Genomic DNA, 24,621 nt, shown 5'->3' with positions numbered 1-24,621 from the left:
ATTCCCTGTGGTCACACACCAAGGGAACAGTGAGACAGGACAAAAGCCTTGGGCCCTTGCTCTCCATTCTCCCTGTGCTTCATGTCCCCCAGGGTGTCTTTTTTTTTTTTCTTTTGAGACCGAGTCTCGTACTGTTGCCCAGACTGGAGCACAGTGGCACGATCTTGGTTCACTGCAACCTCCACCTCCCGGGTTCAAGTGATTCTCCTGCCTCAGCCTCCCGAGTAGCTAGGATTACAGGCACATGCCACCATGCCTGGCTAATTTTTGTATTGTTTTAGTAGAGACGGGATTTCACCATGTTGGCCAAGCTGGTCTCGAACTCCTGACTTCATGTGATCTGCCCGCCTCAATCTCCAAAAGTGCTGGGATTACAGGCATGAGCCACCGCACTCACTCCCCATGGGTACCTTTCAATCCAATCCCAGCTACACCCCACCTTGCAGATCCTCCACTCCTAAACACTCTGACCCCAGACTATATCTCTGCCCCTGTCTCAGCTCCTGAAGCACTGCTAAAACAAGCAGGTCCCCTCAGAAGACCTTATTACCTATTGAGGAGAACAGTGAAATCACCAGAAAACAAGCAAAAAGACAGCCTATCCTTCAGACCTGGTACCATTCGCCTCCGCTGTATCTTAAGACATTTATATCCTAGCCCCAAAGTTTGGCACTAACACACAGACCCCAGCCTGGGTTCCCAGCCCCTCATCCTCTCTCCTTATGGAGGGCAGCCTCCTAATATCCAAGTACCAGACCTGCCTTCTAGATCACTCAACACACCCAAGGTCAAGGCCCAGAGAGATGCCCCTGGATACCATGGTCTCCATCTCTGGTGGATTCAAGATAGCCACAGACTTCTTCCCATCAACAGGTAGAATCTATTTCCCTTCCTTGAGTCAACGCTGGCCTTCTAACTTGCTTTTACCACAGCAAAAGTTTCAGGCTTCTGCTTCTGTCCCTTGGAAGCCATCACAGAGAAGACTAGCTACTATGAGACCACCATGCTGTGAGGAAGCCCAGACTAGCCACAGAACAGGGAGAGACACTGCACAAAGGAACACTGGTGGCCCAGAAAGCTGCCTGGGAACTTCCAGCCTGGCCATCCGCTGAATATATTCAGGTAAGGGACTCCAGGCAACACCAAGTGAGACAGAACAGCAAATCCACTGACTGAGCTCTGCCCAAATTCCCGACCCACAGAATTGTTGTTTTAAGGTCCTGTGTTTTTACACTGTTAGAGAAAAATCTCCTTAAGCTGATAAGCAATTTCAGCAAAGTCTCAGGATACAAAATCAATGCGCAAAAATCACAACCATTTCTACACCATGACAGACAAACAGAGAGCTAAACCATGAGTGAACTCTCATTCACAATTGCTATTAACAGAATAAAATACCTAGGAATACAACTTACAAGGGATGTGAAGGACCTCTTCAAAGAGAACTACAAACAACTGCTCAAGGAAATAAGAGAGGACACAAATAAATGAAAAAAGATTCCATGCTCATGGATAGGAAGCATCAATATCGTGAAAATGGCCATACTGCCCAAAATAATTTGTAGATTCAATGCTATTCCCATCAAGCTATCACTGAGTTTCTTCACAGAACTAGAAACTACTTTAAATTCCATATGGAACCAAAAAAGAGCCCACATAACCAAGACAACCCTAAGCAGAAAGAACAAGCTGCAGGCATCATGCTACCTGACTTCAAACTATACTACAAAGCTACAGTAACCAAAACACCATTGTACTGGTACCAAAACAGACATATAGACCAATGCAACAGAACACAGACCTTAGAAATAACACCACACATCTACCACCATCTGATCTATGACAAACTTGACAAAAACAAGCAACAAGGAAAGGATTCCCTACTCAGTAAATGGTGTTGGGAAAACCGGCTAGCCATATGCAGAAAACTGAAACTGGACCCCTTCCTTACACCTTATACAAAAATTAACTCAAGATGGATAAAAGACTTAAACATAAGACCTAAAACCATAAAAAAACCCTAGAAAAAAACCTAGGCAATACCATTCAGCACATAGGCATGGGCAAAGACTTCACGACTAAAACACCAAAAGCAATGGCAACAAAAACCAAAATTAACAAATGGATCTAATTAAGCTAAAGAGCCTCTGCACAGCAAAAGAAACTATCGTCAGAGTGAGCAGGCAACGTACAGAATGGAAGAAAAATTTTGCAATCTATCCATCTGACAAAAGGCTAATATCCAGAATCTATAAAGAACTTAAACAAATTTACAAGAAAAAACAACCCCATCAAAAAGTGGACAAAGGATATGAACAGACACTTCTCAAAAGAAGACATTTATGCAGCCAACAAACATAGGAAAAAAGCTCATCATCACTGGTCACTAGAGAAATGCAAATCAAAACTACAGTGAGATACCATCTCATGCCAGTTAGAATGGCGATAATTAAAAAGTCAGTAAAGAAGAGAACGGGAGCAGTGGCTCACGCCTGTAATCTCAGCACTTTGGGAGGCTGAGGCAGGTGGATCATGAGGTCAGGAGATCAACACCATCCTGGCTAACACAGCAAAACTCCGTCCCTACTAAAAATACAAAAAATTAGCCAGGCGCGGTGGCAGGTGCCTGTAGTCCCAGCTACTCGGGAGGCTAAGAAAGGAGAATGGCGTGAACCCAGGAGGCAGAGGGCGGAGCTTGCAGTGAGCTGAGATGGCGCCACTGCAGTACAGCCTGGGCAAAAGAGAAAGATTCCATCTCAAAAAAAAAAAAAAAAAAAAAGTCAGGAAACAATAGATGCTGAAGAGGATGTGGAGAAATAGGAACGCTTTTACACTGCTGGTGGGAGTGTAAATTAGTTCAACCATTGTGGAAGACAACGTGGCGATTCCTCGAGGATCTAGCACCAGAAATACCATTTGACCCAGCAATCCTATTACTGGGTATAAACCCAAAGGATTGTAAATCATTCTCCTATAGACACATGCATACGTATGTTTACTGCGGCACTATTCACAAGAGCAAAGATATGGAACCAATCCAAATGCCCATCGATGATAGACTGTACAAAGAAAATGTGGCACATATACCCATGGAATACTATGCTACCATAAAAAAGGATGAGTTAATGTCCTTTGCAGGAACATGGATAAAGCTGGAAACCATCATTCTCAGCAAACTAACACAAGAGCAGGAAATCAAACACCACATTTTCTTACTCTTCAGTGAGAGTTGAACAATGAGAACACATGGACAAAGGGAGGCGAACATCACACACTGGGGCCTGCTAGGGGTTGGGGGACTAGAGGAGGGATAGCATTAGGAGAAATACCTAAAAAAAGAAAACGGAAACATCATCCTGAAACCAGTTCCCAGGCCTAGGGAGCGCATCATCATCTTCTCAGGTGACTAACACTGGGAATGGCCTTCCCTTTTGAGTCCTGAACCCTGATGTGCAAAACCATCCCCTATCGATGACACTGCCAACAAAAGTGCTCACAGTTGAGCACTAAGCTACAGGTTTCACATACCCGATCTTTACACCCACACACGAGGAAGGTACCACCAGTGTGCCCATTTGACAGATGCAGACACTGAGGCCCAAGGAGGGAGTCACACAGACAGAATGGGAGACTCAGGAGGCAAGCCCAGGCTTGTTCAACCCCAACACTGCTGTCATACGTGGTGCCATATGACCTTCCCCAGCATACTGAACACCTCAGGGTCATTCCAGGAAGTGCACACTAATGTCCCTCTGGGACACAGCTTAAATGTGGCCTTGGACAACAAAGCACAGCCACTGGGGCCAGAAAGGCCACTGTTAGATCAGTTTCACTGCTGTTCCCTGGGCTCCTGTCAGGTGCATAACCTCCCTTGGTCCCTCTTAGAGAGGGAAGCAAAAGTTACCTTCATTTTCATTATAAATACAGTCATGTACAAAATTATTTGATCAATGTTTTGCTTGCCTCTCCCACTCAACAATAAGGTCGATAAAATTAAAGACCCTGTCTTCTTCTATCAGAACTCAATACAGTGCTTCGCCCTTAGCAAATGATCCATAAATAGTTACTGAATAAATCAATAACAGGAAGAATGAATTAATGAGAAATAAATGCACTTTGATCAGGGCCATTTTAAAAAGCAACATCACCAGCAAAACAAACAAAAAAAAAATTGCAGAAAATAAGGCACTAAGTGGACCGCAGAAAGGACACCTGTTTGAAAAAAGAGAGCTAAAACAGGAAGGCAGAGTGTCATCTTGTTTGGCCTCAGCAGGGCATGTGTGAATGCGTGACCCAAATTTTTCACCACTCTGCATCACCAAGAATGACCACAGAAGGGCCAGAAGTACTGGTTTGGGGGTTGCAAATAAGTTGGAGCAGAAAGGCAAATTCACAAATACTGACGCTGCAATAACGGAGGCCAAGCATAAATACTGAGAGAAAAACAGTCTCTTATGAGGCTGCTCATGGCCACGCTACCTGTTCTGTAGACTAGAGTCATCTGGGATAGGAGAGAAGCATGGGCCAGGCATGGTGGCTCACACCTGTAATCCCAGCACTTTGGGAGGCTGAGGCAGGCCACGAGGATCAAGAGGTAGAAACCATCCTGGCCAACGTGGTGAAATCCCATCTCTACTAAAAAGACAAAATTAGCTGGGCATGGTGGTGTGCACCTGTAGTCCCAGCTACGCAGGAGGCTGAGGCAGGAGAATCACTTGAACCCAGGAGGCGGAGGTTGCAGTTAGCCCAGATCGCACCACCGCACTCCAGCCTGGTGACAGAGCTAGGCTCCATCTCAAAAACAAAAAAAAAAAAAAAGAGAACCATGGTGAAAGACAAAGACTGGCAGAAAGATGAACAGAGCATGGGAAAGGCGTTGCTTCTTGGATGCTGAGCTACACAGTATGCATCTCAGCCACACGTTCCAGTAAATTCTCTTTTTTTGCTTGAGCTCGTTTCTGACCTCCCCAGCCAAAAAATCCTGACTCTGCTGAGGGCAGCGATAACTGGGGCATCAGACACTCTCTCTAGAATCAGGACAGAAGAGACAAGGCTAGCCAATCACGGGCAAGAGGAGAAACACACATGCATAGGCACACACAGGCTCACACACCACAGGGAACAGAGAAAACAGCAAGTCCCAGGGTGGCCCAAGTCTGGTCCATGTGTTTCCTGACACAGAGTCTAAGTGGGTCTCTGTCTTCATCTGGGTTCCCCCAGAAACAGACTCTGAGGCAAGGATATACATACAAGGAGTTTATTTGGGGGCTATCCCAGGAATCACTGGAAGGGGAATGGGGTGGTGGACAGGGAGGGAAGCACAGCAAATAAAGGGTGTGTCATCAAGCTTAGTATTCCTGTGAGCAAATAGAGCCAAAGTCCATTGGGGAAGCTGGGAGTCAGTGCAGAACAAGCCAGGAGTGTCCTGACTGAGGGCAAGGGAGCTGGGGTATTGATCCACCAATTCCCCACCCAGCCACGCCACCCCTGGAGGCACTAACACCCCAGCACTCCCAGCCTATCTTGCACCACAGGCTAGCAGAAGCCCTCAGGCACAGTCACAGGTGTTTCCAGCAAGTGGCTTGTGGTGCGCAGAGGTCTGTGCTGAGGAGATAAGGTCAGGCACCAAGAGTGTCTGCAACAGTTTCAGTTCCCTGCCACAAAACCAACCAGTCCAAGTCACCATGCTCAGAGAGACCAGGGCCTGGCTTAGCACAGGTTCCCACTCCCCCATGAGCTACTGAGAACACACGCCCACCCTCCTTCCTTACCCCTACAATAGGAGTATTATATTTTAGAGGAAAATGCCTGATAGACACCACCAATCTCACAGGCAGCAACCTTCATCAGGCAGGTCCAATAGGCCATGAACTACACCGAGCTCGTGTCTCCCCTGATCTCATGGGAGCCCCTCCAGCATGCTCTGATAAGCCCCATTTTGCAGAGGGGGAAACAGACGCCAGGCCCACAGACGATATGGAGTTTGCTCCAGTTTGCACAGTGGTGGCCGGGCGCGGTGGCTCACGCCTATAATCCCAGCACTTTGGGAGGCCGAAGCAGGTGGATCACAAGGTCAGGAGATCGAGACTATCCTGGCTAACACAGTGAAATCCCATCTCTACTAAAAATAGAAAAAATTAGCCAGGCGTAGTGGCGGGCGCCTTTAGTCCCAGCTATTCGGGAGGCTGAGGCAGGAGAAGGGCTTGAATCCGGGAGGCGGAGGTTGCAGCGAGCCGAGGTCGCACCACTGCACGCCAGCCTGGGCAACACAGGGAGACTCCATCTCAAAAATAAAATAAAATAAAATAAAATAAAATAAAATAAAATAAAATAAAACAAAATAAAATAAAACAAAATGACTGCACAGTGGTAGGTGGCAGAGCTGAGACTCAAACTCAGTGCTGTGGGCTTGGGGCCACACAGCCTCTCCAGTAGTCTCCCAGGACCCTCCTCCCTCTCTCTCTAAAAGGGTCCCCTGGGCATTCTGACCTCAGGACACAGAAGAATCACTTCTTTGGAAGTTAAGGGGAGGGGTTTGCCTCCAAAACAGCCAACAGGCCTTGGCAAATGCAAAATAGTGCAGTCCCTTTGGAAAACAGCCTGGTGGTGCTTCAAAAGGTTAAATGTAGTCACAAATGCTTAAATGAATGGTTACTGTATAGTCTAGCAATTCCACTCCTAGGTGTACACCCAAGATAAAGGAAAATACATCTACACAAAATCCTGCACATGAATGTTCACAGCAGCACTATTCATAATAGCCAAAACGTACAAACAACCTAACATTCTTTGCATGTCTGTCCCCGCACCAGTCTCATGTTGAATTGTAACCCTCAGTATTGGCGGTCGGGTCTGGTGGAAGGTAATTGGATCGTGAGGGTGAATTTCTCTTTAATAGTTTTGCATCATTTCTTGCTGCTGTCCTTGCAATATTCAGTAAGTTCTTGAGAGATCTGGCTGTTGAAAAGTATGTGGCACCTCCCTCCCTCTCTCTCTTGCTCCTGCTTTCACCATGTCACATGCCAGCCCCGCCTTCACCTTCCACCGTGATTGTAAGCTTCCTGGGGCCTCTCCAGCCATGCTGAACTGTGAGTCAATTAAACATCTTTCCTTTTTAAATTACCCAGTCTCAAGTAGCTCTCTATAGCAGGGACAACAGACTAATACAGTGACCCTGGGCTGTGCCTCAATGTTCTCATTTGCAAAATGGAAGTAATGGGTACTGAACATATACAGTTGTGGAATTTAGTAAGCAATAATACAGGGAAAGCTCTTAGAGCTGTACCAGGTACATAAACGTATATACGGTTGGTGTTGGTGACAGTGATGACAATGATGACGATGTGGGGGCTTGATAGGCTTCCTGCCTTGTATGAAGCAGAAAAAATGCTGCTTCGGCCTGAAACCAGCTCTTCCTTTGCAATTTGGACCTCAGATCCAGAAGGCAGAGCCCAGGCTCTGAGAAGCCCATCCTCCTCAGTGCCCTCCTCCCAGAGATGCACACTGCCCCCATCCCTCAAGCCTGCAAAAGCGTTACCATGGCACCCTGCCCTTTCTTGGGCCCCAGAGCTGCCCTCCTTCTCCTGATGTAGGAGGAGGACACGGCTGGGACAAGACATGGGCAGCTGTCCCTGTGAAATCACCATATGAATCACCATGTTCAACAAGATAAGCCTCTGCTGTGAGGTCTCCACTGACCACCTGGAGAAGGAAATGCATTGAACAGACTTGAAACATGACCTAGGAAGCCTTGGCGAGAGGGTAGAAAGGACGACTCAGGAGAAGGCCAACCAGAGCAGCCAGAGGGGCCATATCAGTCATCCATCATCCACTGCAAACTCTCCCATGGCTCCCGGCTCCCTGGAGGAAAAGCTTGAGTGCTATGGAGGCCTCCACAGCCCCGGGTCATGTGACCCCTGCTTCCTCCCCATAACTCTGCCCCCATCACCCTGCGTGGCCTCCTGGCTATCCCCAGAGCATGTCCCACCTCAAGGGATTTGTCCTGGCCATTCCCGAAGCCCTCAACACACTTACCTACACAGCCCACTCCTTCAACTTTTCCAAGCCTTTACTCAAATGCCAGCTTCTCAGTGAGGCCTTCCATGTCCCTGGCCCCTCACGATCCCCCTTTCAGCATTCTATTTCTTTCCATACATAAAAACTTACTCAGTTACAACTTACAATACGCGAATCACATGTCTGCAGGCTATCCTATGACCACATAAGGGTGCAGACTCCTACTCTCAATGGGCATGAAGCTCCCTGGCTGCAAGCTGAGCAGTGCTGCCTGGGACACAAGCAACCCCCAAGAAAGGTCATACTGTGATTACCCAGTAATCTGTAGAAGTACAGCTGGCACTGGATGCTCGGACCCAGCAATCAGATGTCACGCCTAAATCTAGGACAGATGGCAAAGCTGGCAGACACACTTCCACATTTTCAGTCTCTGTCGGAAATTAAAGCTATCTGATCTCACACGCAGGGAGCACCACTATGATGACCATAGTACCTGCCACATGGAGAATGCCTTTGCTGCTTGGGGACCACGGAAGAAGGTAATGCAAAAGGAGAAAAGAGGTATAATCTAGATCTGTGCTATCCAATATGGAAGCCACTAGCCATATGTGGCTTTTAAGCACTCAGAATTGAATCTGCTGAATTGAGATGTGTTAGAGGTAAAAAACACACACTGGATTTTGAAGACACAGACCAAAAACCAGAATCAAATATCTCATTAATAATTATATTGCATACATGTTGAAATAATAATGCTTTGGATATACTGAGTTAAATAAAATTAATAAAGTTAGTTTCACCTCTTTTTACCTTTATGAATGTGGCAACTAGAAAACTTTAAACTACACACATGACTGCGTACAGCGGCTCACACCTGTAATCCCAGCTACTCAGGAGGCTGAGCTGGAAGGATCACTTGAGCCCAGGAGTTTGATTCACTTCACTCCAGCCTGGGAGACAGAACAAAACCCCATCTCTATATAAAAAACAAAACAACAGGAACAGCCAAAAAAAGAAAAAAAACACAACCTCTACTCACATGGCTGGTATTGGTGGCTCACACGATATTTCCATTGCACAGCAGTGGTCCAGAAGCAGCCAGCTTTGGCTACTGCAGGATGGAGACATGGATGGCAAATCATTGTGAGTGGGGTGGGGGAACCGGGTGTGAGGCGTCTGTTCAGATCTTTTGCCCACTTTTTAATTGGGTTATTTTCTTATTGTTGAGTTTTTGGGGGTTTTTTTGCTGTTGTTGTTGTTGTTTTTGAGACGGAGTCTCGCTCTGTTGCCCAGGCTGGAGTGCAGTGGTGCAATCTCAGCTCACTGCAAGCTCCGCCTCCTGGGTTCACGCCACTCTCCTGCCTCAGCCTCCTGAGTAGCTGGGACTACAGGCGCCCGTCAACATGCCCAGCTAATTTTTTGTATTTTTAGTAGAGACAGGGTTTCACCGTGTTAGCCAGGATGGTCTCGATCTCCTGACCTTGTGATCCGCCCACCTCGGCCTTCCAAAGTGCTGAGATTACAGGCGTAAGCCACCGTGCCTGGCCTTGTATTGTTGAGTTTTAAGAGTTGCCTGTTTTGGATACAGGTCCTTTATCAGCTCTTGTTTCATAAATATTTTCCCCCATATGTGGCTTGTCTTGTTAACCTCTTAACCTAAAGGTTTTTTGGCACATGCTGATTGGGAAAAAGTGTCTGATGTTGTTCCTCTGAAAACTTTGGTAACCTTGGGCAAATCACTGAAGTTCATTGTACTTAGGAGTAAAACAGGCAAAACTCACAGACAGATTGTAATGACTAGACACTACAAATAAATACCCATACACATGATCACACGGATACATGTGTGCTTGTAGTGCCCAGCACAACGATGACACATGGCAGATGCTCAATACTGCTCCCAAACTTTCAAGAACACTCTCTCATCTGGGTGCCAGCAGCACTTCCCAATGACATTTCTCCAGGTTCCTCTTAGGAGGTAACTGATGGCCAAACAGGAGGCAGAGGAGCTCAAAGTTGGCAGTTAGGAAGAGACGTTTCCAGGGCTCTGTCAAAAAGGTCACCAAATATAGCCTCCCTGGGCTGAGGCATTAAACCTTGAAATGATGAAAAGTCTGTGCTATGCTTCAGCGCAACATTTGGACAAACACCTACTGAGGAAACTAAGACAGGTTACCAACTTCAAAAAATGGTCCTTTTGTGCCACAAAAAAAGCAGAAGTGACAGTTAAAATGTATGATTCTTGACTCAAGCCAAGAAGCACATCCTTACCAATCAGTGTCCATGCCCATGTCCTTCAAGCTAACATATCCAGAGTTTCCTCATTCATTTATGCCCTAGTGAGCACCAACCCCATGCCAGATGACAATGTTGGGGCCCAGAAAAGTTGAAAATAGGACACTGTCTAGAGAAAGCAAATGTTTAGAAGGAAATTATTACATCAACTATTTAAGACAGAGCAATGAGCAATCAGGAAAATGAAAATCAGAACCACAATGAGGTAACACTTCACCTCCACTAGGATGGTGATAACCAAAAAGACAGACACTAACGTGCTGGCGAGGACATGGGGAAGTTGCAGCCCTCAAACATTGCTGGTGGGAAAGTAAACGGTGCAACTGCTTTGACAAACAGTCTTGGCAATTCCTTAAGTGATTAAACAGTTACAGATAACCTAGAATTCCATTCTTAGGCACAGAGCTAAGAGAAATGGAAACATGTATTCACACAAAAACTTGTACATGAATGTCCACCGCAGTATTATTCACAATAACCAAAAAGAGTCCAGGCATGGTGGCTCATACCTGTAATTCTAGCACTTTGGGAGGTGAGGTAGGTGGATCACTTGAGGCCAGGAGTTCGAGACTAGCTTGCATAGTGAAACGCTGTCTCTATTAAAAATACAAAACTTAGCCAGGTGTGGTGGTACACGCCTGTAATCCCAGCCACTCAGGAGGCTGAGGCACAAGAAACCCCTGAATCCAGGAGGTAGAGGATGCAGTGAGCCAAAATCACACCACCGCACTCTGCCCTGAGTGACACAGTGAGACTGCCTAAAAAAGAAGAAGGAAGGAAGGAAGGAAGGAAGGAAGGAAGGAAGGAAGGAAGGAAGGAAGGAAGGAAGGAAGGGAGGGAAAGAGCAAAAGAAAAAAAGAAAGAAAGAAAGAGAAAGAAAGAAAGAGAGGAGAGAGAAAGAAAGAAGGAAAGAAAGAAAGAAAATGAAGGAAGGAAGGAAGGGAGGGAGGGAAAGAAAAAAGAAAGAAAGAAAAAGAAAGAAAGGGAAAGAAAAAAGAAAGAAAAAGAAAGAAAGAAAGAAAGAAAGAAAAGAAACAAACAGAAAAAGAAAACAATAACCAAAAAGAGAGAACTACCTAAATGTCCATCAAGTGATGAATGGGTAAACAAAATGTGGTCTATCCACGCAATGGAATATTAGTCTTAAAAAGGAATGAAGTGTTGATATGCCACGATGTGAACGAACCGTATGTTAGGCTAAAGAAGTGAGATGAATCCTGGCTAACATGGCGAAACCCCGTCTCTACTAAAAATACAAAAAAATTAGCCGGGCATGGTGGCAGGCACCAGTAGTCCCAGCTACTTGGGAGGCTGAGGCAGGAGAATGGCATGAACCCAGGAGGCAGAGCTTGCAGTGAGTCAAGATCACACCACTGTACTCCAGCCTGGGCGACAGAGCGAGACTCTGTCTCAAAAAAAAAAAAAAAAAAAAAAAAAAAGAAGTGAGATGCAAAAAGCCATGTATTGTGAGAAATGTCCAGAATAGGCAAATCTGTAAAGGCAAAAAGTAGATTTGTCATTGCCAGGGATGGGGGAAAGTAGAGGTGACTGCCAATGTATAGGATTTGGGGGAAATGACGAAACATTCTAAAACTGATTATGATAATGTTGGTGCAACTCTGAATATACTAAAAACCACTTAACAGCATACATTAAGGGGTACATTGTAGGGTATGAGATGTTTTTATCTCAATAAAAGTATTAATTTCTTTTGCACTTCGGGAGGCTGAGGTGGGTGGATCACCTGAGGTCAGGAGTTCGAGACCAGCCTGATCAACATGATGAAACGCCGTCCCTACTAAAAATACAAAATTAGCTGGGCATGGTGGCACATGCCTGCACTCCCAGCTACTTGGGAGGCTGAGGCATGAGAATTGCTTGAACCTGGGAGGCAGAGGTTGTAGTGAGCCGAGATCGTGCCACTGTACTCCAGCCCAGGTGATAAGAGTGAAACTCCACTCAGTATCCAAACAAAAAAAAAAAAAAAAGAAAGAAAACAAATCTATAGGTTCCTCATCAAGAGAAGGTGGTAGCTCAAGGTAGTAGTTATACATTCAATATCACATATCTACTAAGCATCTACTAGGAACACTTGGTAGCAAAAGCTGGAAGTACAGACATGAATAAGGGTGTACCCACCTGAGGCCAGGCGCGGTGGCTCATGCCTGTAATCCCAGCACTTTGGGAGGCCGAGGCGGGTGGATCACGAGGTCAGGAGATTGAGACCATCCTGGCTAACACGGTGAAACCCCGTCTCTACTAAACATACAAAAAATTAGCCAGGCGCGGTGGCAGGTGCCTGTAGTCCCACCTACTCGGGAGGCTGAGGCAGGAGAATGGCGTGAACCCAGGAGGCGGAGCTTGCAGTGAGCCGAGATAGCGCCAATGCACTCTGGCCTGGGCAAAACAGCGAGACTCCATCTCAAAAAATAAATAAATAAATAAATAAATAATGACTGTACCCACCTGAAGGAACTAGCTTCTAGTCTTTTCATTCCAGACAGAACATTGGTAGGCAACTCTGCATAGCCATAGATTTTTGGAAGCCATTTCAAGATGAAATGTCGGCCGGGTGTGATGGCTGATGCCTGTAACCCCAGCACTTTGGGAGGCTGAGGCGGGTGGATCACTTGTGGTCAGGAGTTCGAGACCAACCTGACCAACACGGTGAAACCCAGTCTCTACTAAAAATACAAAAATTAACCGGGTGTGGTGGTGTACTTCTGTAATCCCAGCTACTTGGGAAGCTGAAGCAAGAGAATCGCTTGAACCCTGGAGGCGGAGGTTGCAGTGAGCTGAGATTGTGCCACTGCACTCCAGCCTGGGTGACAAAGCAAGACTCCATCTCAAGAAAAAAAAAGAAAGAAAGAAAATAAAAAACAACTACATAATATCGAAAAAATAGGCGATAGATTTTTAAGGAATAAGGTAGAATTCTATAGTAATTTCAAACAATAGCGAAGACATGTTTGTTGGAATGGGGAGTATCATAATTGGAAACAACCTAAATGTCCAGCATTGACAGGACAGATCAATCTATTGTGGTGTACTGTTGAGTGAAATTGCTCATGGATGTTAAAATAAAGCTACATCCACATGGAAAATCTTCACAATGTCAAGCAAAAACATGCAAGTTGCTTGAGGGATATACACCACGCAGTGTCTTTTATGTAAAGACCTGCAAAACATACTATATGTTAATCATGGATAAAAATTTTTGAAATGGGAATTATAATTATGAAATCATCATACTGATTTCTCTAGGGAGGGAAAGGTACTTATGAGAACTTAACTGTATCTATGTTTTATTTCTTAAAAACAATAAAGATCCAAAGCAAATATCACAACTCATCTAACTTAGGTGCAGGGGGTGGGGGGTTATTTATTCTCAATCGCTACGCTACTGAATTCCCACAGGCATAATAGCTTCACTCAAATTGATTATGTTGCAGCACTGGAGATCAGCAAAAGTCATGAGTCTCACGGGGCTAAAATCGAGGCATCACTGGGACAAGCTCTCTGTGGACCCTCTAGGGGAGAATGAGTTCCTCTGCCTTTTCCAGCTTGCACAAGCCACCTGCATTCCTTGATTCATGGCCCCTTCCTCCATCTTCAGCGCCAGCTGGTACCATCTTCCACTCTCACACTGACTCTGACCCTCCTGCCTGCCTCCTGCAAGGACCTTTGTGATTTCATCAAATCCACCCAGATAATCCAGGATCATCTCCCCATCTCAAGATCTGTTCAATCTGCAAGAAGCCTTTTGCCGTATACAGTAATATATTCACAGGCTCCAGGGATTAAGACAAGGGCATCTTGGGGGCAAGGAGCCTTTATTCTGCCTATCATAGAGGGTTGGAAATAATAATAATAATAATAGCAATAGTATCACAATAGCAAAGATAGGGAATCAACCCAAATGCCCATCAACAATAGACTGGTTAAAGAAAATGTGGTACATATACACCATGGAATACTCCGCAGCCATAAAAAGGAATGAGATCGTGTCCTTCGCAGGGACATAGATGAAGCTGGAAGCCATCATCCTCAGCAAACTAACACAGGAACAGAAAACCAAACACTGCATGTTCTCAATCGTAAGTGGGAGCTGATCAGTGAAAACACATGGACACAGGGAGGGGAAAAACACACACCAGGGCCTGTTGGGGAGCAGGGGAAGGACGGAAGAGAGCATCAAAATAAACAGCTAATACATGCGGGGCTTAATATCTAGGTGATGGGCTGATAGGCGCAGCAAGCCACGATGGCATACTCTTACCTATGTATTCTGCACATTCTGCACATGTATCCCAGAACTTAGAATAAAAGCAAATTTAAACAATAATAATAGCAATAGCAGCTCTTATTGAGTGCTTGGGATATTTGCCAGGTACTATGATACCCAAAGTATGATACATAATTAAATCCCCTAATCCTCATGAGAGTCCAGTGTAATAGGTACCATTATTATCCTATTTTACAGATGAGTGCAATGAAAAGTTAACTTGTCCATGGCCACAAATGTGATAAGTGGCATAGCCAAGATTTGAACCCAGGCAGTCAGACCCTAGATCCCTTGCTCTTGAGCATGTGGGGTTTGTCATATTATTTCTTAAACCAACATCGACATTTAAAATAGTTAATAACAGGCTGGGCTCAGTGGCTTGCACCTGTAATCCCAGCACTTTGGGAGGCCAAGGTGGGCAGACCATGAGGTCAGGAGATCGAGACCATCCTGGCTAACACAGTGAAACCCCGTCTCTACTAAAAATACATAAGAATTAGCCAGGTGTGGTGGTGGACGCCTGTAGTCCCAGCTACTCAGGAGGTTGAGGCAGGAGAATGGCACGAACCCAGAAGGCGGAGTTTGCAGTAATCCAAGATGGCGCCACTGCACCTGGGCAACAGAGAGAGACTCTGTCTCAAAAAAAAAAAAAAAAAAAACACGTTAATAATAGGCTGGGCTCAGTGGCTAGCACCTGTAATCCCAGTACTTTGGGAGGCCAAGGTGGGAGGATCTCTTGAGGCCAGGAGTTCAAGGCTACAGTGACCTATGGTCACACCACTGCACTCCAGCCTGGGTGACAGAGCAAGACCCTGCCTCAAAAAATTAATTAATTCATTAACTAAAATAAATTAGTTAATTATAATACTAAGATGGTCACAATGTAGTACAAAATGAAAAAGGCATATTACTAAAGTACATTACGAAAGGGTCGCATGTTGTGAAAATGTCTTGTGAATAAAGTTTTGTTGGACAAAAAGATTTGGACGGTGGTACACCAGGTGTTAACACCATCTGGGGGGTGGGGGGCGGCTAAAGGGTTGTTTTTCTCACCCAGAAGTAGGTTAAAATGTGCCTACTAATGAACGCACATCACTTCTATAATGAAGGGGGAAAAGCAGTTGTTTTAATTAGGAGAAATATGCAAGGCCAGAGGGAAGCAGCTCAGAGCTGTCTAAACAGGAAACTGGCGTAACGTTCACTCTGCGCCACGCTGGGCTTGGGCCCTTCTTGCCTCCCCAGGGACACGGGCCCTCCTCAGTCATGCCACTGGCTGGTGTAAGGGCTTTTCCCACTGGTGGAGGCTGGGGGCAGGCCAGGGACATCCTGGAGTGGCTGGAAGTGGTGGGGAGGGAGACACCTGGCCGGTGAAACCCAGCCCAAGCAGGAGTAGAGAAGACGCAGTGGGATCCCTGAAGTCCTGGGGCCGGGGAGGCCGGCCCCTCCTCCACCTCTTCATAGCTCTGCGGGGTCTCCTCTTCCTGCTGCACATGCTCTCACCATGCTTTGCCTAATTTTGCTAGTTTCCATTCTACAAATTAGTAAGTTCCCATTTCCTTCTTCTCAGAACAGAATCCTTCACACACACAGATACTTCACCTCCCAAAACTCACGCCTACCCCTGGCCACCAGCACAACTTGTATAGATGAAAGCAGCTCCTTATAGCTTCTTCCCAACAGTGCTGTGACAGTGGAGAGGACCCCAGGCTGTGAAGTGGCATCACCACTGATTGTACTTCCAGAACTTCACCTTTGCCCTGTCCACGCTCCTTCTCCAAGCCCAGGCCTCCCCAGCCTCCCAGAAGAGCTGGGCTGCTTTTATATCCAGGCTCAGGTCCAAGGGCACTTAACCCCAGAGGACCCCTAGCTGTGTGCTACAGAAGAGCAGGAGGAGGACACCCCCTACACATGTGAGCTATGTCTCAGCCTGTCCCATGTCCCCCACGCAAACACAAATGCAGGCACCTGCTGCCTGAGGAAACATATGGCAGCGTGGCTGGGAGGCACCCTGTGTTAAGTACATACTGGACATGTGACAATCACTTACAGATTGAATCCTCCCAGTGATCTGATGGGGTGAGCTCCACGATTAACCCATCTTATAGATAAGAAAACTGAGACTCAGGCCGGGAGCGGTGACTCACACCTGTAATCCCAACACTTTGGGAGGCCAATCCAGGCAGATCACTTGAGGTCAGAAGTTCAAGACCAGCCTGGCCAACATGGTGGAACCCCATCTCTACTAAAAATACAAAAATTAGCCAGGCGAGTTGGAGGGTACCTGTAATCCCAGCTACTCGGGAGGCTGATGCAGGATAATTGCTTGAACTCGGGAGGCGGAGGTTGCAGTGAACTGAAATTGTGCCACTGCACTCCAGCCTGGGGACAGAGTGAGACTCCAGCTCAAAAAAAAAAAGAAAACAAGAAAACTGAGACTCAAAGAGGCCAAGTAGATTGCCTAAGGTCACATAGTCACTAAGTGCCAGGACCATGAGTGGAACCATGGTGTATGGTTAAAGAGGAAGTTGTCACAGAGGTGCCCTATCTCAACCCCAGATACTGCCATGGTTAGGAAGAAACGGGAAGTCCAAGGCTGAAAGGGGCAGCCAGGGCCTTTTCCTGATTCATTTGTTAACCAGGTATCTGAGGAGCACCAGCCACAGGCCAGATATGGGCCAGGTGCTGGGAAGTCCCCCGGATGAGCAGAACAGACAGGGTCCCTGGCCTCCCAGCACTCTTACTCTGTGGGTCAGGACTACCGAAGGCCTGCAAGATCGCGCCTTGCATGAAAGCAGGAAAAGTCAACCCCAGGATTTCTGATTTCAACCCCAAACTGCACAGCACCAAAGTCTCTCCCAAGACAAATCAAGACACATCATTTTGTGAGCCTGGTATGCAAAAACCCACATTTACATCTAAGACAGACTAGGGGGCAGGTGGTGGAGATAACTCTTTTTTTTTCAAAAATGATTCACCAAAGGACATCTTTAACTAGATCCCTCCCCCAACTCAGCACAATCCCTAAGATGCTGGACCTGCAATGACTTGTCCGGAACTCCAAATACACCGGCATTCCCAGAACTTGGTGCTATTTCGAGGGACAAATGCTGCCTCCCTCATTTACCCACTATACTGTATTCCGTCTTACAACCTCAGGGCCCAGGCCAGAGCCAACGCAGCTAGAAAATAACATGACGCGTGGAAGAAAGCAAGGCCTCTTAAATTCCATTATGACAAACCACAACCCATCCATAGTTATCAGTGACCAAATGGGTAGGTCAATCCCTGTACTCACCCCGTTGCCCTCAGGCCCGTTACATGACAGTGCATTTTTGTGTTAGGCCTGACACTCATGAAATACCAAAAATTGAGTGGCTGAAACAACAGAAATTTGTCTCAGAGTTCTGGAGACCAGAAGTCCAAAATCAAAGTGTTGGCGAGGCTGGCTCCTCCCGAGGGAGAACCCCTGGTGTTCCTTAGCTTGCAGATCCATGACTCAGATTTCTGTATCTGTCTTCACATGCCCTTCTCTCCTTGCGTCTCTCTCTCCTCTTCTCATAAGGAAACCAGTCATATTAGATTAGGGCCCACTCTATTCCATTATGATTTCATCTCAACTAATTACATCTGCAAAGACCCTCTTTCCAAATAAGATTACATTCTGAGTATGGGTATTAGCACCTTGACATATGAAATTGGTAAGGACAATTCAATCTGTAACGGGCACCCACCATAGCCCGCAGCCCAGAAGGAGCCACACGATGTCCGCTTACAGGAGACCACCTCCAATCCATCCCCATGCCCAGGCAAGGCTGGCCATGCCAAAGGATACTGATCTCCAAAGCAGCCTGCTCATCTGCACTGGCTTCAAAAGGCATGGCCCATAGGAGGCCTCTCTCTCAGGAGTCCGTCCTTGGGAGGTTGCAAAACCGAAGCTGTCACTGATGTGGCAGCAACAGAAAAAAACAAGGTTTGGAGACAGGCTGTGCTGGGGAGGGGAGGGCCATATCTGTAAGAGAAACCCAAGAGGGCAGATGAGACTGTCTAAGAGACATCACCATCAGCAGCTCTTGTTACAGACAGGAAAGTCCTCAGTGCCAGTGGCTCACCACTTCCCTTTCCATGCAGCCCAGCGATGAGACTGTTCATTCTCCTGGATTCCTACAAGACCCCCAGACCCTTACAATCATCCTACTTATCAGCCTTCACTGGGCACCTAGAGCTGCCTGTGTACCCTCTAAAATTAGGGGTTGCAGAAAAGCCTGGAAGCATGCCCCCAATCTTAGGTCCTGCTCTTCTAGCATGTGGCTAGGGCACGTTTCCCAGCATCCTTTGCACTTGGTCACATGCCAAATTCTGTTCAACAGAAGGTGGGAGGGGGCCGGGCACAGTGGCCCATGCCTGTGATTCCAGCACTTTGGGAGGCCAAAGCCGGAGGATCACTTGATCCCAGGAGTTCAAGGCTGCAGTGAGCTGTGATCACACCACTGTACTCCAGCCTGGGCAATAAGCAAGACCCCGTCTCTGGCGGGGGGAGGGGGGGGAAGCAGGTGGTAGGAAACAGGTACATCTACATCAGGTATGGCCCATAGAAACCTCCAACCTCCTGAGCCATCCTCCGCTCTTCCTCTTCCTCCATGCAGTGGTCAGACAAAGGATCCTGTGGTAGCCTCCAACACCTTTGGACATGATAGACAGAGTCCCATTGTGATCAGACAGCAGAGTCCCATCCCTAATCCCACTGGATCATGATTTGAGTGAGTGAGAAATAAACTTACACAAAGAAATAACTTGTTACTGCAGTTAGGCTACCTTCACTGATAGGAAAGCTTTGTTGCTATGCCTTATGCCAGAATGCCCTCCCCACAGAGCTTCCCATGGCTCCCTCCTTCTCACCCTTCAAGTCTCAGCTCAAACATCACCTCTACAGAGAGGCCACCCTGAGGCCTTCCCCAGCTAAGCTAGTACTCCTGGCTAATGACTCCTTATTACAGTACCCTGTTCCTTTCCCTCCCAGCGTCTATCACGATCCAACATGATTGAATGTGTTAGTCTGGCTTTTTCTGCTTTTCCTACAAGACTGTAAGATCCTCTAGAGATCTTCAGGGTCCTGTTCACTACTTTATCTGCAATGACAAGCACATTGCCCAACACACATCAGGTCCCCTTTGAGTATTTGCTAAATCAACAAAGGAACAAATTCTAAGAACATTCTAAGGTTGTCATCCAGGACAGAAGACAACTCTTGAAAACAAGACAAGCAATTCCTCAACTATTCAGCATAAGAGAAGGGCTACAGCACCATCAAGAATAAAAATGTCAACTCTACTTTTCACACTGGCAGGCTCCAATGTGGAGGACACATACCCCAGGGGGAGCAGGACAACCCATTGGGTGCAGGAAGGAAAATCCTCATATAAATGGATGATGTGGTATTTATCCCATCCTTTCTACAATGCCATCTTGCCTTTATGCTGGATGATGACGATAATGATGACATCAACGACAGCAAGAGCAAAAAATACTTAAGCAAATCCTCTGTGCCAGATACTATTGAAGCATTTTACATATATCACGTCATTTACTTATCACAAGAGTCTTATGGGGTGTGTTATTCAATTATTCTCATTTTATAGATGAGGAAATGGAGGCCCAAAGAGGTGAGATGAGAGACCCAAGGTCACACCCCTACCAAGTGGCAGGACAAGGATTTGATGGCCCTTCTTTATATCATCACCGCATACCAGTAACTGAAAGGCAAATAAGTTTACGGACACTTCAGGCATTGGTTGGGTCTTATTTCTGATGAGATGCTTCATTGCAGGGGCTTGGGGACAACCCTCAGACAATGGATTTCTTCTTAGGAGATGCCAGTGAGAAAATAATTCATTTTATTATTATTTATTATTCATTTTAATTATTAATAGTAATTTCACATTTATTTCAAAAACATTTTGATAAAATAACAACTTTCAAAAATACTCATTTTTTCCACGAAGAGAAGTCCAAGAGAGCATTTCAGGATGAGCCAAAATACAGTAAATTCTCACTTCGGCACCCTTGTCCCCAGCAGCCCTTTTCCAGGCTGTGTTTGTGGTCTTTTCCTAGCATCTCCCCACTAATCCGGTGCCTCTAGGATGAGCACCAAGCCTCCTTTCTCTTGGTACCTCCAGCACCTGGCAGAGCAAATCCTCTGCACCATAAGGAATTCACGTGTTTCTATCCTGCTGTCACAAAGAAAGTCTAAAGGAAGCTGCCATTCTTTGGTCTCAGGCAGGGTGTTTATGACACACAGAACTGATACATCTTTGAGATCATTTAGGAGAAGAAAACAACACAGAGCAGGAAGAAGACTTGAGACTGAGAGTAGGAAGAACAAGTTCAAATTGTAGTTCTGCCCTTTCCTAAACTTGGGCATGTCACCTCATCTCCCCAGGACTCAATCTCTTTATGAATAAAGCAGGGATAGCTCCCCCTTCACTGGACCACTGTGGGGATTAAGGACGTATCTCTGATGTGCCTTCACAGAGACTAGGACACAGTGAGCATTCATTAGAAGAGGCTCTCATCAACGGTATCATGATTAAGTGGGAACCCCAAGAACCTAATACCAAGGAAACAGACAGCTCATAGGTGTGAGAATCCGTCACTCATGGGCAGCCACCACTTGCCAAAAATAAGCAGACTGAGAAAATATGCCTAAGCAAAAGTGAAAATGTCAGAATAAAAAGCCTATTCAGTTGAGATGGACGCATCCAGGCCCTCCAAGGGGCCCATCACCACAGCCGACCCTAAAATTCCAGACCCACAAATAGGTGGCACCACATCAGCTCTTGAGACAAAATCCAAGCCTTTCAAATGGACAAGATGTAAGAGGACACCTAAGGCTCAACTCAGAAAGGCCCCAGAGCAGACCCCTTTCCACCTGAAGACTGCTCAACCGGGTCTCTCAGAAAGGAAGGAAAACCAACATGCCCAACAGTACCACAAGCTCCCTCCCGACATTCAGAGACAATTGGCTCTTTAAATCTATGCAGAAGGCTGGGGATGGAAGGAATCCCAGCGCCATCTTATCCAACATCCCTGGAAAGCAATAGGGAACCTGGAGGCCAGGAAGTGAGGTGTTGTGCTTCAGACTCAGTCTTGTCTACCACAGGCCAGGCCTTGGGGGTCCTCACCAGGGGGTCTTTTTTTCTTTCTGGTCTTATTGTATTAAGTTTTGATTATGCAATATTTCCCACATCTTAAAAAGTACATACAATAAAATCTATTTAATTCTCACCCAGTAAGATAGAAACTACTGTTATCTCACTTGACAGATATGGAAACTGAGGCACAGAAATATAACAAAAGAATTAGCTTCCAGTCACACTTCCAGTAAGTGGCTGATATGGTCTGGCAGTGTCCCCACCCAAATCTCATCTTAAATTGTCGTTCCCATAACCCTCATGTGTCATGGGAGGGACCCAGTGGAAGGTAATTGAATCATGGAGCCGGTTACCTCCATGCTGTTCTCATGATAGTGAGTAAATTCTCATGAGGGCTGATAGTTTTACAAGGGGCTTCCCCCTTCACTCAGCTCTCCTTCTCCTTGCTGCCACCACGTGAAGGTTTCTCCTTCCACCATGACTGTAAGTTTCCTGAGGCCTCCCCAGCCATATTGTGAGTCAATTAAACCTCTTTCCTTTATAAATTACTCAGTCTTGGGTAGGTTTTTTTTTTCTTTTTTTGAGACAGAGCCTTGCTCTATCACCCAGGCTGCAGTGCAGTGGTGCGATCTCGGCTCACCGCAGCCTCCACCTTCCAGATTCAAGCAATTCTCTGCCTCAGCCTCCCAAGGAGCTGGGACTACAGGTGTGTGCCACTACACCCAGCCAATTTTCATATTTTTAGTAGACATGGAGTTTCTCCATGTTGGCTAGGCTGGTCTCGAACTCCTGACCCCAGGTGGTCCACTCGCCTTGGCCTCCCAAAGTCCTGGGATTACAGGTGTGAGCCACTGTGCCCAGGCTGGAGTATGTCTTTATTAGCAGCATAAGAATGGACTAATACAGTGGCAGAGCCGGGATTTGCATCATAAATTGGGATTTAGAGTCGACATGCTCATATGGGAGCTTGGCTACTGGTGGCCACCATCAGTTCCTGCCTACCATTGATGTGCATGCCATTCCTTCTCTAAGAGAGAAATTTCCTTTCCTTGAAGCTGAGCTGGGCTTACTGATCCAAGCTGGTGCAAGTGATGTCCTGGGATTTATGAGGCAGTCGTAAGAAGCCTGTAGCTTCCGCCTGGGACTCTTCTGCCTGAGACCACCACATGGTAGATGTTTGGTCAACAGCCCCAGCTGTGGCTGGGTGCAGTGGTTCATGCCTGTAATCCCAGCACTTTGGGAGGCCAAGGTGGGCAGATCACGAGAGGTCAGGAGTTCAAGACCAGCCTTGCCAACATGGTGAAAGCCCATCTCTACTAAAAATACAAAAATTAGCTGCATATGATGGTACCCACCTGTCATCCCAGCTACTCAGGGGGCTGAGGTGGGAGAATAGCTTGAAGCCAGGAGGCAAAGGTTGCAGTGAGCCGAGGCTGCACCACTGCACTCTAGCCTGGGTGACAGAGATTCCGTCTCAAAAACAAACAAAAAATAATCCCAGCTAAGCTCGGTCTTCCAGCCATCACCACTAAGGTACCAGATGTGTGGGTGAAGATTCTGGAAACTTCCAGGCGAGGTGACACCAAATGACCTCAGTCCAGGCTACATAGAGTAGAAGAATCGCCCAACTGAGCTCTGCCCAGATCTATGACCCACAAATCTACTTGTTTATATTACATGACACCCATTAATCCCACAGGATCAGGGCAGCCATCCCTGATAACCATCTAGCAAATGTCTCTCAACTCCACCCAAGCAGCTCCTCCACAATGAGCCCTCCCCATTCCTCACCACCTCCCCCACAGCCAAATGGACAAAAGCCTTCCCTCCTCCTACCACATCCAGTGAAAACTCCTGCTATGGTATTAAGCATGCCATCTTGCAAGGGCAAGTTTCAGTCTGTCTCCCCCTCTTGCAAGCTGGGACTCCATCCTCCTCCTCCCTCTCTCTGCAGAGTTTAGCACTCAATATGATGGCAAACATGTGCTGAACAAATGAGAAAGCTCCATCATAACAGGGTTCAGAGCAAAACCCTATTTTACCCAGTGACATTTTATTGCTGTGAGCAAAGCAAATACATGACTCTAGAGCAGTTTCTCAACCCCTGCACCACTGACATGTTTGCTGGATCACTCTCCGTGGTGGGGACTGTCCTGTGCACTATAGAACATTTAACAGCCTCTCTGGCCTCTACACACTAGATGCCAGTAGCACCCTGTATCCCAGGTAAGAAAATCAAACACGTCTCCAGACTTTGCCAAATGCCCCCTACCCTGGAGTAGGGAGGGGGAAGCAAAAATCACCCTGGTTGAGAACCACACGCTGCTTTGGACAATAGGACCTAGAGGTTTACCCAGGGCTGCACAGGGATTGTAACACCTGTCCAAAAGTCACACACCATTTGCCAACTATTCCAAAACCAAGTGCCAGTGCTCCTCTCATGTGCACCTGCTCCTGCAGACCCCACAGTAACCAGCAAGTTCCTGCTAACCAGAACTCCGTGAGGAAATTGGCACAGCTGGGAGTTCTCCTTGAGATAAAAACCGTCACCCTTCTCAGCAGGAGACTGAGCGGTGACACTGACAGTCCCCACCCAGGGCCTGAAGGCCTGCTCTCTCAAGGTGTGAGGGGGAAGCAACATTTCTAAGCTCTTCACACATAATTGGTTTTCCCTGTCACTTTCCCAACACCATCATCGCAAACAGGACCTCCACTGCATGCTCAAAGATGCAAATCCAATCACGTCGTCCCTCTTCTGAAAACCTGAGAATGGGCCCTACTCCCCTCCAGTCCAAACCCCTAAGGAAGACTACATAGGCTAGACTCCACTAGTTAGCAACAACGGCAAACATCCTGACAGCGGTGGTTCCCCACAAC

The 24,621-nt window shown here is 46.7% G+C and overlaps 1 protein-coding gene across 16 annotated transcripts in view; it reads right to left on the bottom strand.

The window, feature by feature from the left end:
* PLCG2 (phospholipase C gamma 2) overlaps positions 1-24,621 on the bottom strand; it is a 178,017-nt gene that overhangs the window by 142,581 nt on the left and 10,815 nt on the right. For 2 of the 16 annotated variants that reach the window (XM_063612491.1, XM_063612492.1), the window contains exon 1: positions 9,056-11,717. The exons of 13 other annotated variants lie outside the window; for them this stretch is intronic. In XM_063612491.1, the coding sequence (XP_063468561.1) occupies positions 9,056-9,158 (103 nt within the window). In that variant the 5' untranslated portion in view covers positions 9,159-11,717. Of the gene's footprint in view, positions 1-5,540; positions 5,545-9,055; positions 11,718-24,621 lie in introns of those variants that run through there. One more of the 16 variants, XM_055299702.2, reaches the window with a different exon arrangement.

Source organism: Symphalangus syndactylus, chromosome 11 (assembly GCF_028878055.3).
Source record: "Symphalangus syndactylus isolate Jambi chromosome 11, NHGRI_mSymSyn1-v2.1_pri, whole genome shotgun sequence".
Classification (NCBI taxonomy): Eukaryota; Metazoa; Chordata; class Mammalia; order Primates; family Hylobatidae; genus Symphalangus; species Symphalangus syndactylus.
This window is presented reverse-complemented; position numbering and strand designations above follow the sequence as displayed.